General features: G+C 44.4%; 1 protein-coding gene across 1 annotated transcript; it reads right to left on the bottom strand.

Annotated features, from left to right (window-relative positions):
- Positions 1 to 874: 874 nt before the first annotated feature.
- LOC306917983 (uncharacterized protein) lies at positions 875 to 14,819 on the bottom strand (the record flags this gene model as incomplete). Its single annotated transcript, XM_079530883.1, has 5 exons — positions 14,513 to 14,819; positions 7,570 to 7,656; positions 6,743 to 6,886; positions 5,275 to 5,631; positions 875 to 906 (listed from the first exon to the last, which is right to left on the bottom strand). Exons 1-5 carry the CDS (start codon positions 14,811 to 14,813, stop codon positions 875 to 877), a joined length of 921 nt encoding a protein of 306 aa, XP_079387009.1. The 5' UTR covers positions 14,814 to 14,819.
- Positions 14,820 to 16,963: the final 2,144 nt, after the last annotated feature.

Below are 16,963 nucleotides of genomic sequence, written 5' to 3'. Positions count from 1 at the left end.
AATATCTCCTGTCCCACCGACGCTAGCTGTTCATTTATCTTCAGCCGTACAGACTCCATTTGACGCTTTTGACCTCCTTTGGGAGACATTTCCACCAAGCTTTCTGTTCCTACTGTAATATAGAATGTGTAATAAAGGCACAAACATCAACAATTCCCGAGAGGAACAACAACATGTTTGACTTGTTCAACAAACAACGCCATCACCGTAATGGAAAACTAGACGCAGCTACGTGACGTATGCAAACAAGCACTTCTGGGTCAAAGGTTTCCCACGCATGCGCAACACAATAAACCAGGCACTGTTGCCTAAATGCCTTTCGCCTCCTGTTGGTGGGGGTGTGTAACTGTCACTGAATCATAGATAGATAGATAGATAGATAGATAGATAGATAGATAGATAGATACATGTGTTTTGCAACTGCCTTCGAATCTTCAAATAGACAATCTACAAGCTTGTGTGACACGCTTTGAGCTTGTAGATCAGCTTTTTGCACTTTTGACAATTTGAATCCATGATGCATTGATATTAAAAGGAAACAGTACTTTGTAATTTGTCATTTTGAATACTTATGCGTACTTTGTCTTTGACTGGACATCAGGGAGTCTAAATTAGTACCTATTAGTAATTATTAATGGCGGTTCATGAGCTGGCAGTTCATGATCTATGGCTGTTTTTCAATTGAGTGCTATAGCGCCACCCTTTGGCCAATGGTTGTGGGCTTTGTGTCTAAGCAGGGTGACATAGCCCTCTACCATAATGCCACATTTCGTGAAAAACAACTGCATGGTTTGGCCTGGAGCGCTGACATAAGAAATTATGTATAATTCAAAATAGTGGGTGATCTTCACTGATCTAATGCATTCACATTGAATCAGGCAAGCGGTAGACGGGAAACAGCAAAACCTGCTGGAAGGCAAGGTAAAAAGATTTAATATTTTAACATTGATGCCGTCTGCCGTTACCGTCGCCGGATCTGGCTGCCAGGCTGCCGTGCCGTCCTGTTCCGTTTACTGTCCTGCTCCCGTCCACTAAAATGACTTCCGGTTTGACATCTACTGCTTGCCTGATTCCATGTGAATGTAGCATTAGCCAGGGTCAGAGGTCAAAAGTCAGAACACAAAAGTTGTTCGACATTACGAGAAGCATATGTCTATCGAAGTTTTATTGTTGGCTCGGTCAAACGGTTCATGAGCTATGCCTGTTCAAAGTTTGCATTTTCGATTGAGTGCTATAGCGCCACCCTTTGGCCAATGGCCGTGGGCTTTGCGTTCTCACCGTTTGGCATACCCCACTACCATATTGCCAAGTTTAACGAAACCCGACTGCACTGCAAACAATTTTGTTTTTAAGGGGCCAGGCACTTCGGGCGCGGCCCCTTAAAGACAGACAACTACAATAAGGGACCATAGGCCATTTAGCTTGGCCCCTTAATAACTGAACTGGAGACACCCCAAAACAAATCATGTTTGAACTAGGGACCCCCCCCCAAAAGAATATATATATATATTTAAAATGCCCCCCCCCCCCGCCAAGCAGTAGGATTTGAGTCATTACATTTTGTTTGACACTGTTCCATATTGTGACAATTCATTTCTAATCCTTTCTTAGATGGTGACAATTTGGCCAATTTTGAATATTGTATATTTTCTGTAACATTTTACATTTTTTGAATTACATTTGATGCAGTGATGGTCTCATAATATAATTTGTTCTTGTTTTTAGTTTTTCTTTTGGTTACAAAAATACCAGATAGGCTACTCTGTATAGACTGTGTTAGCAGAGCTGCCATTACAGCGATAAGGAAGAGTCTAGATAGCCTGGAGCTAGTCGGACTAAACAAACATAACGGAGGAAAAGAATGAGGACTCAGCACTTACATTCAGCTCGTGACCATAATAACTCGAACATCTTTATTAGCAGCGTCATTATAAACACATTGGGTAACAGGCATATCCGGTACTTCCGGTGTGGCACTTCAGAATAAGGGTTTATCATTAATATATATACAGACAATAAAGATCACATCTTAACAGACTCATCATGGGAATGTGTCGCCGCACTAAGAGGTGTTGGTAGAAAGAGTGAGACCACAGCATATCATGATGGATCAATCAACATCTTTAATGTCAATCCTCCGGCCGGCCGGCCTGCCAGCCAGGAGAAGACCCCCAAAACATCTCACCTTTGGAAGAGAGCTGGCTTGCAGAGCATGGTTTAAAATTCAGGCTGATCGGCTGTGGGGCCAATAGGGCTATACTGTAAGCTACTGTGTATTGATCACAACATGAACGCCAGACATGCATGCCTCGTTAACTCCAAATGTCCCGTGAATCATTTAATATTTCATGACGACATATATCATCACAAGAACGCATCAGTGGACTTACCATCTGACAAAGAAATTATAGCTGTGTTGTGTGTCCAGATTTGATCCATTTCCCCAGTTATTCCGACATACGACAGTGATATGATATTAATCAAATAATAATCATAAGCTCTGATGAAAGATATCAAGACCCGGCCCACAACAGCCCTGCCAATCAGCTCAGCCCTGTTGGCACAACAGGTTGTGTGTCGGTCTGGCGAGTGGGAGACTGGGGTTCAATCCCCGCTACCTGCGAAACACTACATCTGCAAAGGGGAATGAATGAGCAATTGTTCAATATAAATGGCTTTTATAATATTCTTGCCAAGTTGTATTAGCCTTTAGTCTTGAGGTCAAACTTAAATCAATTAACTTCTTTCTCATTATACGTGAGAAAAGGATATCCTACAGATTGCTACATTAATAACAAGTGGATCCATCGTATAGGGGCTTGCTTGCCAAAATAAGCTGATCTACAAGTGTAACGCGGTGCACAACAGACACGCTGTTATCTTGTAGATCTGTCCATTTGAAACATGTTAGTAACGTGTTCCGATAGCGACCATAAACATCACGTTAGATTAAACGGGCGTGTATGTTCTACGCGAGGCAGAACCTACAAGGTGGAAACGCTTGGTAAAGAGGGAGTCCGCTGACTGTCAGGTTCATGAGCTATACCTTTTTTATATTCGAATTTTCACTTGAGTGCTAAAGCGCCACCCTTTGGCCAATGGTTGTGGGCCTCACCGTTTAAAGTAGCATAGCCCTCTACCATATTGCCAAGTTTTGCAAAAAACGACTGCACAGTTAAGCCAGAACTGCAAGTTTTGGCAGCCTCAGCCGATCTGCGTTGCTGTACGAACAATAAGGGATCTTTTCCCCATCGGACTTGACCCCAAATAATTATAACAATAATAATAACAAATAATAATAATGGATGTAATTAAAATAATAATAATAATATTAATACCTTGAGTATAGGTAGTACAGGTTAAAGAAAAAAATAAAATAAAAATTAGAAAAACTGTAGCGGTTGTAGGCAGTTTGCAGAATATGAAAGAACCTTCATTCCAACAGACGCAAACTAGTTATTTATTTAGTCACAAGCTATTGTTAGTACATTGGTTCAATATTTATAAAACACAGACACATTTAACCACTTTCACTTTCCAAATCCTGAAAAAAAAGAAAACGGAAAGAAACAAAATACTGAAAAAACAAATCTAATGTGCAGGAAAATGTGTTAACATAGCATCACACTTGGTTTATGAATCTACACGCTGACAATGAACATGCTAGTATCAGTAAGTGTGGGATACACCCACAACAAATGTGACAAATCTCTGCCAATGCCAAACCTTCTGTTGCCATTGAATTGTTTTGAGTTTCCAAACGTATAAAGGTATAACGTCTGAAACATCCAACGGTATAATTAAACAGTGTTACCATAGAGAAATAATCTACCAAAGACAAAAACTTTCTCTGCCATGTTTATATAGGTTTTACATACAAAAAGATAACAAGAAACTAAATTGTGGTGGTCTTTAAATTCGGATGGTGACAAATAAACAAAATAAACAATAAACAATAAACAAAAAAGAATTGGGCCAAACAAATTAGAAGAAAAAAAGGGGAGGGTAACACTTTGAGTTTTTATTATTTCTAATGATTTGTCCGGACCAATTTTTTTTGTCATTGTCATGATTTGTCACAGTCTGAGTTGGCTTTTTCCGAGGCTTAAAAAGTATTTAAATAAATATGCTTTGATATGTCTATGGGGAAATTAATCAGAACTTCTCTTCTGGTGCCCTCTTCGTTCTGAAAGGGGCGAGACTTTGACGCTCTATTGTCAGATGCTGCTTTAGTATCTATCATCTGTCATTGTCATCCTGGAATAGAATGAATGATGTTATATCATGTGTCAACTCAAATGGGTTCATGGGGAAAATGTGCATTTATTACTATTACAACTAACCACTTCTTCCCTGTATGATTCCTCCTCATTATCCTCAGATGTGCATTTTGACCCAAACATTTGGCACCAACTGCAACTAAGGGGTTTCCTTCCTGTATGAGTCCTCATGTGTCTATGGGCTTTCCCCTTTCATGAGTCCTTGTGTGTGATTTTAGATGACCACTCCTAGCAAAGCCTTTACCACACACGTTACAAGTAAAGGGCTTTTCCCCTGTATGAGTCCTCATGTGTGTTTTTAGATGACCACTCATAGCAAAGGCTTTACCACACACGTTACAAGTAAAGGGCCTTTCCCCTGTATGAGTCCTCATGTGTGTTTTTAGATCACCACCCTGAGCAAAGCCTTTACCACACACGTTACAAGTAAAGGGCTTTTCCCCTGTATGAGTCCTCATGTGTGTTTTTAGATCACCACCCGAAGCAAAGCCTTTACCACACACGTTACAAGTAAAGGGCTTTTCCCCTGTATGAGTCCTCATGTGTAATTTTAGATTACCGATGTGAAGACAGCCTTTACCACACACGTTACAAGTAAAGGGCCTTTCCCCTGTATGAGTCATCATGTGTGTTTTTAGATGACCACTCATAGCAAAGCCTTTGCCACACACTTTACAAGTAAATGGTTTTTCCCCTGTATGAGTCCTCATGTGTGTTTTTAGATCACCACTATGAATAAAGCCTTTACCACAAACTGTACAAGTGAAGGGCTTTTCCCCTGTATGAATCATTGAGTGCTTAGTCAGATTTGCCTTACGATTAAAACATTTGCCACAGTCTGTACAACTAAAGCGTTTCTTCCCTGTGTGGCTCCTCATGGAGTGAATATGTTTTGATGATTTTAAGTCCTTGGACAGCTTGCTGCTCAAAGACAATCTTTGTCCTTCCACATGTTTTGTCTTGTGTGACTTCAGTGTGTTTAAAGTTGACTGACCTTCACTGGGCTCCTGCCACTCATCACTGTCTTCAGTGTCAGATACAGAACAGTGTGAAGAGAGGAGCTGGTTGTCACTAGTTGGTTGTGATGTTCCACAGTCCTCTACATCAGCTTGTGTTTTCATGTGTTCGGTTGAGGTTCCGGCTACAGGCTCTGTCTCTCTGTTTTCATCATCATGATCATCTTCACTTTTCACTGCTAGTAATGTCAACGTTGACCCATCAGCCTCCATTGGTCTTTGAAGTAGCTCCTCTTTAATCTGTGGTGGTTGTGGTTCCTCCTGGACCAGACTGGAGCTCCTCTCCGGTTGTTTAGTGAAAACCTCCTCTTTACACACAGGGAGGTGCGGGGCGGCTAGAAAAAAGACACAAAGAGAGAAAAACATTTAATGTTTGCATTTTTGGAGGAACATCATCTTCTCCATTTCTAATCAAAGACAGTTTTCAGGGCTTGACATTACATTTTTGAGCCACTTCTCATTTGGACAAGAACATTTACTTACTTGTCCAAGTAAAGATTTTAGAAGACATATTTTGTTTGTATTGATTATAATGTTGCATTTAAATAGTTACAAATAAGTAATACGTGTTCAACAGAAGGTTATGAGAAAATTACACTACAAGAAAAAAAGAAAAGACAACTGAAACAATTGACACAAACTCAAACTGGTTGTTGGAAGTTTCAACAAACATGTTCCAATAATACAATGATTTTTGAGTGTGTCATACATATAGTGTGTAGTGGTGACTCCAGGTCTCAATCTTGAATTGATGCATGATTTGTATAAATGCAATAATATCAAAAAATTACAAAAAATATATATACCATTTTTACTAGGACTCCCACCCGTGGGTCCTGGGACCCACTGCAGAACTAACAACATCACTGTGGTACATTCTGTTTCCTAGACAGGCTCTCTACCCATTCAGCTATGGCTGTCCCCCTCTAAGGCAGGGGTTTTTGGCCGGGGACCCCCGGAAATGCTTTAGCAATGTCTCGGGACCCCCGCCCCCTCCCGACCCCCAATATAAATTGACTGCTACAATAACCTTAATAATAGAGACAATACACCATAAATAAATACTGAAACCAGATATAATCATTAGGGAGGTGTATGCATGCACTATGTGTACCATGTAAACTCTTCATTTCCATTTTCCAGCCATTCAGTTGCAAAAAAAAGATTATTTTTTTTGTAATAATTTGGGGACCCCCCAAAATAATTTGGCGACCCCCCGAGGGGTCCCGGCCCACAGGTTGAGAACCCCTGCTCTAAGGAAGGACAATATAATTCACTAGAACCAGGGATGGGTGTTTTCTGTGTATCTACGATGGTTAAAATGGAGTTTGAAGTTACAATAGGCTTGTCTGATAAAAATAAATATAGTAGACGATAACAATACCCACAATTATTTTGAAAGTGAAATATCCCTTTATGTAAGTAAGTAAACAAAACAGCACATACCTATACGGTACAACTTTACTACAGGTTGCATCTTTGCATCAAACAGTCCACGTCTCTGGTCCACCTCTGGCTGTTCCTCTGACAACGTTGAATGTCTTTTGGAGGCCATCTCTCTAGATACTGTAGACCTCTCCCTGTGGTGCTCTGTGGAAATCACCAGTAAAAACAACTTGTACTTATCATTCAATAAGGATTTACTGAACAACTGAACAACCAGGAGTAGTCTGGTGACCACCGGATAGACGGGTGAAAGCCGGAATGTAGACGGCACCCGGGAGCAGTATGGGTTGGCGCCCCAGCCTGTGTCTTCCGTGAGGAGGAAGCCCAACACACCCACGGTGAGGCCTTTAGGAGGGCCATTCAAGCTGCAAGCGGAGTCTGCAGCACCACCTGGGCAACGGTGGAGCCTGCAGCACCACCGTTGCCCAGGTGGAGCCTGCAGAACCATTGTGGCTCAAGAATCCACCACTCCTGAATGAAGTGTCTGGTGCTGATTGATGATTAGAACCTTCCTGGACAGATCACTTAACCCTTTGAGTGGACGAGTACCATGTCTCGTGCTTAAAATCTTAAAAGTCTCACGCACAAATATCTTAATAGCTAAACATGATTATGGGTTCAAACTTGTTGTTCTATACTTATGTAGTGGCACAAGCGGAAACATGCTGTGTGTCTGTGTCTTTTAGGGGACCATGAGTTACCAAACTATATTTGTATCCTTACAGTTTCTGTCTTGTTAGAATAATACTAATACAAACATCATTGTGTTTTACCTGAGAGAGTATTGCACCACATCTTCCTACGTAGTAATGTCAAAGTTGACTCACCAGTCTCCTCTTCCTCTTTAATCTGTGGATGTTGTTGTTCCTCCTGGGCCAGAATGGATCTCCTCTCCTCATATTCAGATGAAACCTCTTTACACACAGACAGAAGGAGGAGAGAGAAGGTAGTGTGGTAACTTCACATCAAGAAAGGCACAAACTCAGTCTTTATGTCTTTGACGCTTTATATCAGATTTGCAGATCAAACAATACAGAAACCATGTGGGATTCAATATGGCTACTTTTCTCCATCACCCTAGGCAACCTGGAAGTGAACCCATTTAACATGACCATAGGAACCTGGCAAACTGCCAACAGCACCATCTCCTGTCCTGATATAGTATAGGCTATAGGAAAACCATGGCATGATCATTATAGCAAGACCATACACTATACAGTATATAACACTTCTCCCCCCTTAGATTTCAACCTCAAACTGCAAAAAGACAAAAACATTTTTATTTTCCTTTGCTTTACCCATCTACAAGTGCATACATAATATTTACACACCCCCATCATATACAAGTGCATCTTTTCTTTTTTTCTTTTTTTCACCCCACAATATTCAAAAATAAACACTTAAAGAACCAGTCTGTCGGGAGGTTTACGAGCACGCTGTGATTTGCGCACTACAGGTGTTCTCACAGTCACTGGTGTAGGTGGTTTTGGAGGGACTGGTGATGGGGGCAAGAGAGGGGCCTGTGCATGTGTGGAAGAATTGTCATTTTGTTCAGGGGGCATAGGCACCTCTGCCAGTGTCTCTCTCTCCGGTACAGGCATGTTTCCGCCTGCTCCCTCAATAGGGTAACTCACCAACGGCAACTGTGTGACTGTCTCTGTGTTTGGACCTGCATCATAACGCAGGCGCACATGATCTTGATGTCTGCGGAACTCCCGTCCGTCCCTCAGCTTGACAACATGTGAGACTGGACCACTCTGCCTATGGATGACCCCAGGCAGCCATTTCTGGTTGTTGTTATGGCTAAAGTCCTTCACATAGACATTGTCACCTGGTTTCAACTGTCTCTCTCGGGCATGTTGATCATGTCCTTCCTTAATTTTCCCCTGTTTTCTCTCCACCTTTGCCTTCAGGTCTGGACGCAGCAGGTCCAGTTTTGACTTGGGCCGACGCCCCATCAACATCTCTGCTGGTGTGCGTCCAGTTGTTGTCTGTGGAGTGAGGCGGTAATTAAACAGGAAACGTGACAGCCTGGTGCTAATGGAGTCTCCTGTCAACCGCTTCAGGCCCGCCTTCACTGTCTGAACAGCTTTCTCTGCCAAACCATTTGAAGCAGGATGGAAAGGAGCCGTCCGGATGTGACGAATGCCATTCTGCTGCATGAAATCATTGAACAGCTCACTGGTGAACGTCGGGCCATTATCGCTCACCAGAGAATCAGGCAAACCATGAACTGCAAACACTTGCCTGAGTTTGTCTATGGTGACGGGGGCTGTGATGTTGCTCATGATGTGGGCCTCTATCCACTTGGAATGGGCATCTACCATTATAAAGAACATCTGCCCCATAAACGGGCCTGCAAAGTCCACATGTAGCCTAGACCATGGCCGGTCTGGCCACTCCCATGGGTGCAGCGGTGCTGGTGGTGACATGTTCTGGTTGATCTGGCATTGTGTGCATGATTTCACCTTGTACTCCAGCTCCAGATCCATTTTCGGCCACCAGACGTAGGACCTTGCAAAGCTTTTAATCCGAGACACACCTGGATGAGTCTCGTATCTCCTCCACAATCCGTGGACGAGCCGGGGGTGGCACGACCACTCTCGCCCCCCCACAGAATGCATCCATCTTGCAAACTCATTTCTGTCTTGCGTTTTGCATAGGGTTTGAGAGCCTCACTCTCCACCTCACTGGGCCAACCCTGCAACAAGAACGTCTTAACTTGAGATAGGACTGGATCTCTATCTGTCCACTGTCTGATCTGGGCTGCCTTCACAGGTGTCTCTGCCACTCTCTGCAAGGAAAACACAGTCTCGGGTGGCACATACGAACTAGCAGGTGTATCAAGTAAAGGCAGTCTACTCAGTGCATCAGCATTTGAATTATCTTTACCTGCTCTGTACACAATAGTGTACTGGTAAGCGGACAAGGTGAGGGCCCAACGCTGTATTCTCACTGAGGCATGCGGTGGGATGCATTTAGTCTCGCTGAACAGGCTCATCAGGGGTTTATGGTCTGTATAGATGGTAAATGGACGGCCATACAGGTACTGATGAAACCGTTTCACAGCGAACACAATAGCCAGCCCCTCCTTGTCCAACTGTGAGTACCCTCTCTCGGCCGCGGTCAGGGTGCGGGAAGCGAAACCAATAGGCTTCTCAGATCCATCCTCCATTATATGGGAGAGGACGGCCCCCACGCCATAGGGCGAGGCATCACAGGAAAGCGTGATTTCCTTGGCTGGGTCATAGTGAACGAGTAACCTTGTTGAGTGGAGAAGCGCTTTCACTTCTCTAAACGCTCTCTCCTGTGTTTCACCCCACTGCCACTTTGTGTCATTATGCAGCAGCTTGTACAGTGGGGCCAGGACTGTTGAGAGGTCCGGTAAGAACTTTCCATAGTAATTAACTATTACATTACATTACATTACAGTCATTTAGCAGACGCTTTTATCCAAAGCGACTTACAATAAGTGTATTCAACATAGGTAGGGAACAAAAACTACTAATCACCAGAAGTCTTTAGTGCATTTTCTGCAAAAACAAGCAACCAAGAGTATACCTAGCGCTAAGGTAAAAGTGCAATATATCAGCTACCTATTTCCTTAAACAGATGAGACAAAATAGCTAAATCAAATGAGCATGAGCTAAAACAATTAAGTGTATCGACTAAACAAGATCCAATAAACAATACAACAATAGAAAACAAGCCTTCGTACAACTAGTTAACAACAAGTAGGTCAGGCAGAGAGGAAGGGTAGTGTTTCCTGAAGAGGTGGGTTTTCAACCTGCGGCGAAATATGGGCAGTGACTCTGCTGTCCTAACATCAGTGGGAAGTTCATTCCACCACTGTGGGGCCAGAACAGAAAAGAGTCGTGACCGTGTGGATCGGCCAGAAGGACCCTTGAGTGACGAGGCAATCAGTCGCCCCGAGGTGGCAGACCGAAGTGGTCGGGCAGGGGTGTAGGCATCGACCATAGCCCGGAGGTAGGAAGGAGCTGTTCCTTTCACTGCCCTATAGGCTAACACCAGGGTTTTGAACTGGATGCGAGCCGCTACGGGGAGCCAGTGTAGAGAACGGAGAAGGATGGTTGTGTGGGAGAACTTGGGGCGGTTGAACACCAGACGAGCCGCAGCTCCAGAGGTCTGATGGCAGATGCCGGAGCACCAGCAAGGAGGGAGTTGCAGTAGTCCAGGCGGGAGATGACGAGAGCCTGGATGAGCACCTGGGCTGCCTTCTCCGTGAGGAAGGGGCGAATCCTCCTGATGTTGTAGAGGAGGAATCTGCAGGACCTTGTCACTGATGCGATGTTTGCCGAGAACGTCAGTTGATCGTCCAGGGTCACACCCAGACCTAGAAACGATCTGAGTTTGGGTACAGACTTGGGACTTGGCGCCTCTTTAATGGCTCGCACTTTGTCCTCCAAGGGCCAGAGCCCCTCTGCTGTGACCTTGTGACCTAGGTAGGTCACACTGGGTGCCATGAACACACACTTGCAACGTTTCAACCGCAGGCCGGCGTCCTGCATCCTTTTCAGCACCTGCTCTAGGTTGGCCAAATGCTTGTGCTCCGTGGCCCCCGTGATCAAGAGGTCATCAAGAAACACGGCCACATGCGGAATGCCCTGCAGCAAAGTGTCCATGGTTCTTTGGAAAATGGCAGGGCTGGACGCCACTCCAAACACTAGGCGGTTGTACTTGAATAACCCCTTGTGTGTGTTGATTGTGACAAACTCTTTTGACTCCTCGTCCAGCAGCAACTGTTGATAGGCATGGCTCATGTCCAGTTTCGTGAAGAGCTGGATACTCCTCCAGCGTAGAGCACTGATTCACTGTCAGCTTGTAGTCCCCACATATCCTTGCCTTTAATACTGGAACAATAGGAGCCGCCCACCTGGAAAACTGAACAGGCTCGATGACGCAGACGGTTCAGTTCCTCCTCCACAATACCTTTCATAGCAAAAGGTACTGGCCTGGGCTTAAAAAAACGTGGCTTGGCATCAGTGTCCATATGTAGCTTCACTGCCACGCCCTTCAGTGTGCCCAGCTCGTCCTTGAACACATCACTGTAGCGCTGCAGAATGTCCTCCATTGAGTGTGTGCGGGCATATTTAATTTCATGCCAATTTAGGCGGAGTTTGCGAAGCCAATCACGGCCCAACAGACTAGGCCCGCTCCCTGTGGCTATCACCAGCCTGGCTGTAGTTCTCTGACCTTCAGCTGCAATGTCCATATATATGACCCCCAAGTGAGGTATGGGCTGTCCCGTGTAAGTCCTGAGCTTGAGCTTTGATGGCCTGATAGGAGGCAGACTCGGCCCCCATGACGCCCTGTAGGTCTCCTCACTTATGACTGAGGCCGTAGCTCCTGAATCAATTTCAAACTTAATGCCCCGCCCATTAACAGTGACAGTAGCATAATACGGCTCAGGTGGTTCCTCATCTGTTTCCACGCCATACATATTATATGAACACGTGGCCTTCTAGGTGGTGTGTGGGTGCCCGGCCCTGGGACTGCTGAGGTTTCCTCCCCCCAGGCTTAACTCTCCCCTTAGAGCCCCTGCACCGTTTCGCCAAGTGGCCCCTCTTATTGCATGCATGACAGACAGCATCTTTAAACTTACAGTCATTAGCATAGTGTGGACCCCCACACCTAAAACACTCCACCCGCCTTGCTGACTTACCAGTCTCTTTCCTGACTTGGTACACTGCCCCTGCCTGTGATCCATTTCCTTTTTGGATATCCTTCACATCATTGGCAGCCATTTCCATGCCCTGGGAAATGTCAAAGGCTTTTTGAAAAGTCAATGGTGGCGTTTCCCCCAGCAGGCGGCGCTGAATGGCGTTATCACTAATGCCGCATACTAATCTGTCACGGAGCATGTCATCTAGCACTGCTCCAAAATCACAATGTTCAGATAGCTGCCGTAGCTCGGCTACAAAGGTAGACACTGACTCGCCTTGCCTTCTGAAATGGCTGTGGAATTTAAACCGTTGCACAATCACAGAGGGCTTTGGGTTGTGGTGGTTTGCCACGAGCCGGACAATATCATCATAGGAAATATCTCCTGGTTTCCGTGGAGTGGCCAAGTTCCTTATCAACTTATAAGTCTTCGCCCCACACACACTCAGGAGAATGGAGCGCTTTTTAGCCTCCTCAGTAATGTAATTTGCAGAGAAAAAGTGTCCCAACCTTTCCTCATACTCCGTCCAGTCCTCGTTTCCTTCCACAAACTCACTAATAGCTCCGAACATTGCCATCTGAACACGCTGCTCGCCGGCCACTGCCACGTTCTGTCCCACGTCTCCGTTCTGCTCGTCCTCTGCCGAGTCACTGCTACTGCTGCTCATACTCATCCAGTTTGAGCACAAACATCATCCAGCTTGAGCAAAAGAAAGTAATCCAGTTTACCTCGTCGCCAAAAAGATGTGGTAACTTCACATCAAGAAAGGCACAAACTCAGTCTTTATGTCTTTGACGCTTTATATCAGATTTGCAGATCAAACAATACAGAAACCATGTGGGATTCAATATGGCTACTTTTCTCCATCACCCTAGGCAACCTGGAAGTGAACCCATTTAACATGACCATAGGAACCTGGCAAACTGCCAACAGCACCATCTCCTGTCCTGATATAGTATAGGCTATAGGAAAACCATGGCATGATCATTATAGCAAGACCATACACTATACAGTATATAACAGTAGGATCAGCAGAGGAACTCAAAGTGCTTTTGTCAACTCAAAGATGACATTTATTCTCCTATTTGTTTTGTCAGGATAACCATCATTTAAAAAAGAAGTGTCTTGAATCTCTTCACAACGCCTGGCAGAGCAAGGCGTTGTGAGTAGAGCCTGACATCGGTCTCACCGATGTATCCGTAATTTTAGGCACCGATGCCCGACATCGGACATTATTTCACTGATGTGGCCGAAGTTTTTTTTATCATCATTAATGTAACCTACACTTGTCTTTTAGAATATAATACGCCCTTATGAAACGCGCTCTTTTGGTTTGATATACATTTCTTGCAGCTGCAGAGAATGGATTTAAAAGGCACTGTGCGCACCGTGCCTGTGACTCTGGAGCCTAGGCTGCAGCAGAAAACCCTGTCCTGCGAGTGACTGTCATACATGGAAGTCCAGCTGTCATTCCGGACCCCTCGCCCTGAGAAAATGTTGTCCGTGTGCAGCCCGGGAAAATATATGAGAGATGTTTGAAAAGATCAGATATTTGAATAAACAAGCGTTTTCTGCCTGAACTTTTACATGGATGTGAAACTAGAGGACAATATCTCACTCCACGTCTTTGGAATTATGTATTGGGTACAAACAGAGCGTGGAGCACATTTATGCCGCCCATGTCTCCTTGCTCACTGGGAGCAGAGGCATCCGATCTATGGCTGTGTTTACAGGAATATGTAATTTATGTGAAATGAAATTAAATGAAATGATTACTATATTTACCCAGGGTATCTGGGCTAAGCTCAAGAACTTGTTTCCAGCCAGGCCCTGCTCATAGAACATTTCATCGTAGTGGTTCAATGCCTTGTTCAAGGGCACTTCAGCGGTGGTAATTTGAACGTGTCGGACAGCTGATTCGAACTGGCGACCTTCCGGTATCAAGACCGCTCCGCTATCCGTTCGGCCACCGCTGCCTGTATGATCACAGACATTCCAGGGCTAGTATAACTACTGGTAAATGTAGTTTAGTTCAGCTAGCTTAATGCTACTTGTAGCTAAGCTGGTGTTGTTCAGAGTCTACTAACCTGCAGTGTGTAGATCGATGTCCATATCAAAATCAATGTCCAGCCGTTTGTTTTGTGTCTCCAGCAGAGTTTCTAGTGTGTCCATCTCTCTCTGGAAGAGTTTGACCATGAACTCTCCCACCGCGCTGAGGCGCTCCAACACAAACACTCTGACGCTGAGCTCCACACTACAAACATCAGCAGCGCCACGCTGCTGTTTGTCCACAACAAACAATATCTCCTCTCCCACCGACGCTAGCTGTTCATTTATCTTCAGCCGTACAGACTCCATTTGACGCTTTTCACGTCCTTTAGGAGACATTTCCACCAAGCTTTATGTTCCTACTGTAATATAGAATGTGTAATGAAGGCAGAAATATCAACAATTCCCGAGAGGTACGACAACATGTTTGTTCAACAACATTACCGTGGAAAACAAATGGCGTGGCCACGTGATGCAAACAAGTACTTCCGACCGGGTCAAAGTTTCCACGCATGCGCAATAAAGAATCCAGGCACTGTTGCCTTAATGCCTTTCGCCCCCTGGTGGTGGAGGTGTGTAACTGTCAGATAGATAGATAGATAGATAGATAGATAGTGTTATGACCTGGCTCTTGGGCCATAACAAGGGAGGAAGACACACAGCTGTTTAAAAGTGCACAAACCAATATTGATTTACAATATAATAAACGTATGCATCAAACAATAGGCTACTAAAGTATTAAGTGGCTTGTGTTAATCAGTAGATCAGTAGTGTAAGTGAGTGGATTTGTGGTAAATGTAATGTAGGGTGTTGAATGTTGCAAACAAATGCTGCTGCTCTCATGGAAGGAGAGAGAGAGAGACCTGGCTCCCAAGAGAAGACTATGCACACACTGCACACAAAACGAGCTAGAGACTGAGCTACACTTCCTAACCGTCTGTCCACTGTACCAAGACATCAGAGACATGTACTTCCCTGCACAGATTACAATCACCCAAGGAGAGTTTGAAAACCACCAAATGTTTAGGCCTAAACAACATGTTTAAAACATTGAAATACTGCTGTTAACTTTCAAAAGTATAAAACGTCTCGGATGTATAGGCTAACTATCTCTGACAGAAAATGAACAATCTTTTATAGTCTCACTCAAAGTGTTAATATAACACAGCTCTGTTTACATGTTTATTGTATTGTTTTATCTTGATTGTTTTGTTCCACTTTTGCTTTGGCAATGTAAACGTTTGTATTTATGTTTTCTCATGCCAATAAAGCTCCTATGAATTGAATTTAATTGAGTTAGGCCGGCCAACTCCCAGCCCTTTATAGAACACACTGGGACCACTGGCCAGGTGCTCCCAATGCACTGATTGGCAATTGCTCAGGACCTGTGGGAAGCAAAGACCTAGGCCTATAGGAATACACACAGGCCCTAGTAGGCCAACTACAGGGGCTGTGACAACAGACAGACAGACAGACAGACAGACAGACAGACAAGCTATTTGCACACTTTTGACAATTTGAATCCATGATGCATTGATATTAAATGGAAAAGGTACTTTGTAATTTCACTAATTTGTCATTAAAAGGAATACTTGAGCATACGTAGGCTACTTTGTCCACCACCGATAACTGGACACCAACATCAGGTAGTCTAAATTATTATCTATGTATTAGTACTAATTACCTAGTAATTATTACTGGTGGTTCATCAGCTGGTGGTTCATGAGCTATGCCTGATTTTCAATCGAGTGCTACAGTGCCACCCTTTGTCCAATGGTTGTGGGCTTTGTGTCTAAGCAGGGTGACATAGCCCTCTAACATATTTCCACATTTCGTGAAAAACAACTGCATGGTTTGGCCTGGAGCGCTGACATAAGAAAATATGTATAATTCAAAATAGTGGGTGATCTAATGCTGCATTCACATGGAATCGGGCAAGCGGTAGACGGCAAACGACAAAACCTGCTGGACGGCACGGTAAAAAGATTAAATATTTTAACATTGATGCCGTCTGCCGCTACCGTCACCGGATCTGGCTGCCAGGCTGCCGTGCCGTCCTGTTCCGTTTACCGTCCTGCTCCCGTCCACTAAAATGACTTACGGTTTGCCATCTACTGCTTGCCTGATTCCATGTGAATGCAGCATTAGCCAGGGTCAGAGGTCAAAAGTCAGAACACGAAAGTTGTTCGACACGAGGAGACGCATATGTCTATCCAAGTTTTATTGTTGACGGTCAAACGGAGCTATACCTGTTCAAATTTTGCATTTTTGATTGAGTGCTATAACACCACCCTTTGGCCAATGGACATGGGCTTTGCGTTCTCACCGTTTAGCATACCCCTTTACCATATTGCCAATTTTCACGAAAACCGACTGCACGGTTAAGCCAGAAATGCAAATTTGTTTTTAAGGGGCCAGGCACTTCGGGCGCGGCCCCTTAAAAACCGACAACTACAATAAGGGACCATATGCCATTTAGCTTGGCCCCT

The sequence above is a fragment of the Electrona antarctica genome (assembly GCF_951216825.1).
Source record: "Electrona antarctica genome assembly, contig: scaffold_40, whole genome shotgun sequence".
NCBI classification, from domain to species: domain Eukaryota; kingdom Metazoa; phylum Chordata; class Actinopteri; order Myctophiformes; family Myctophidae; genus Electrona; species Electrona antarctica.
Note: the sequence above shows the minus strand (reverse complement) of the source record. Positions and strands in the feature narration are given on the sequence as shown.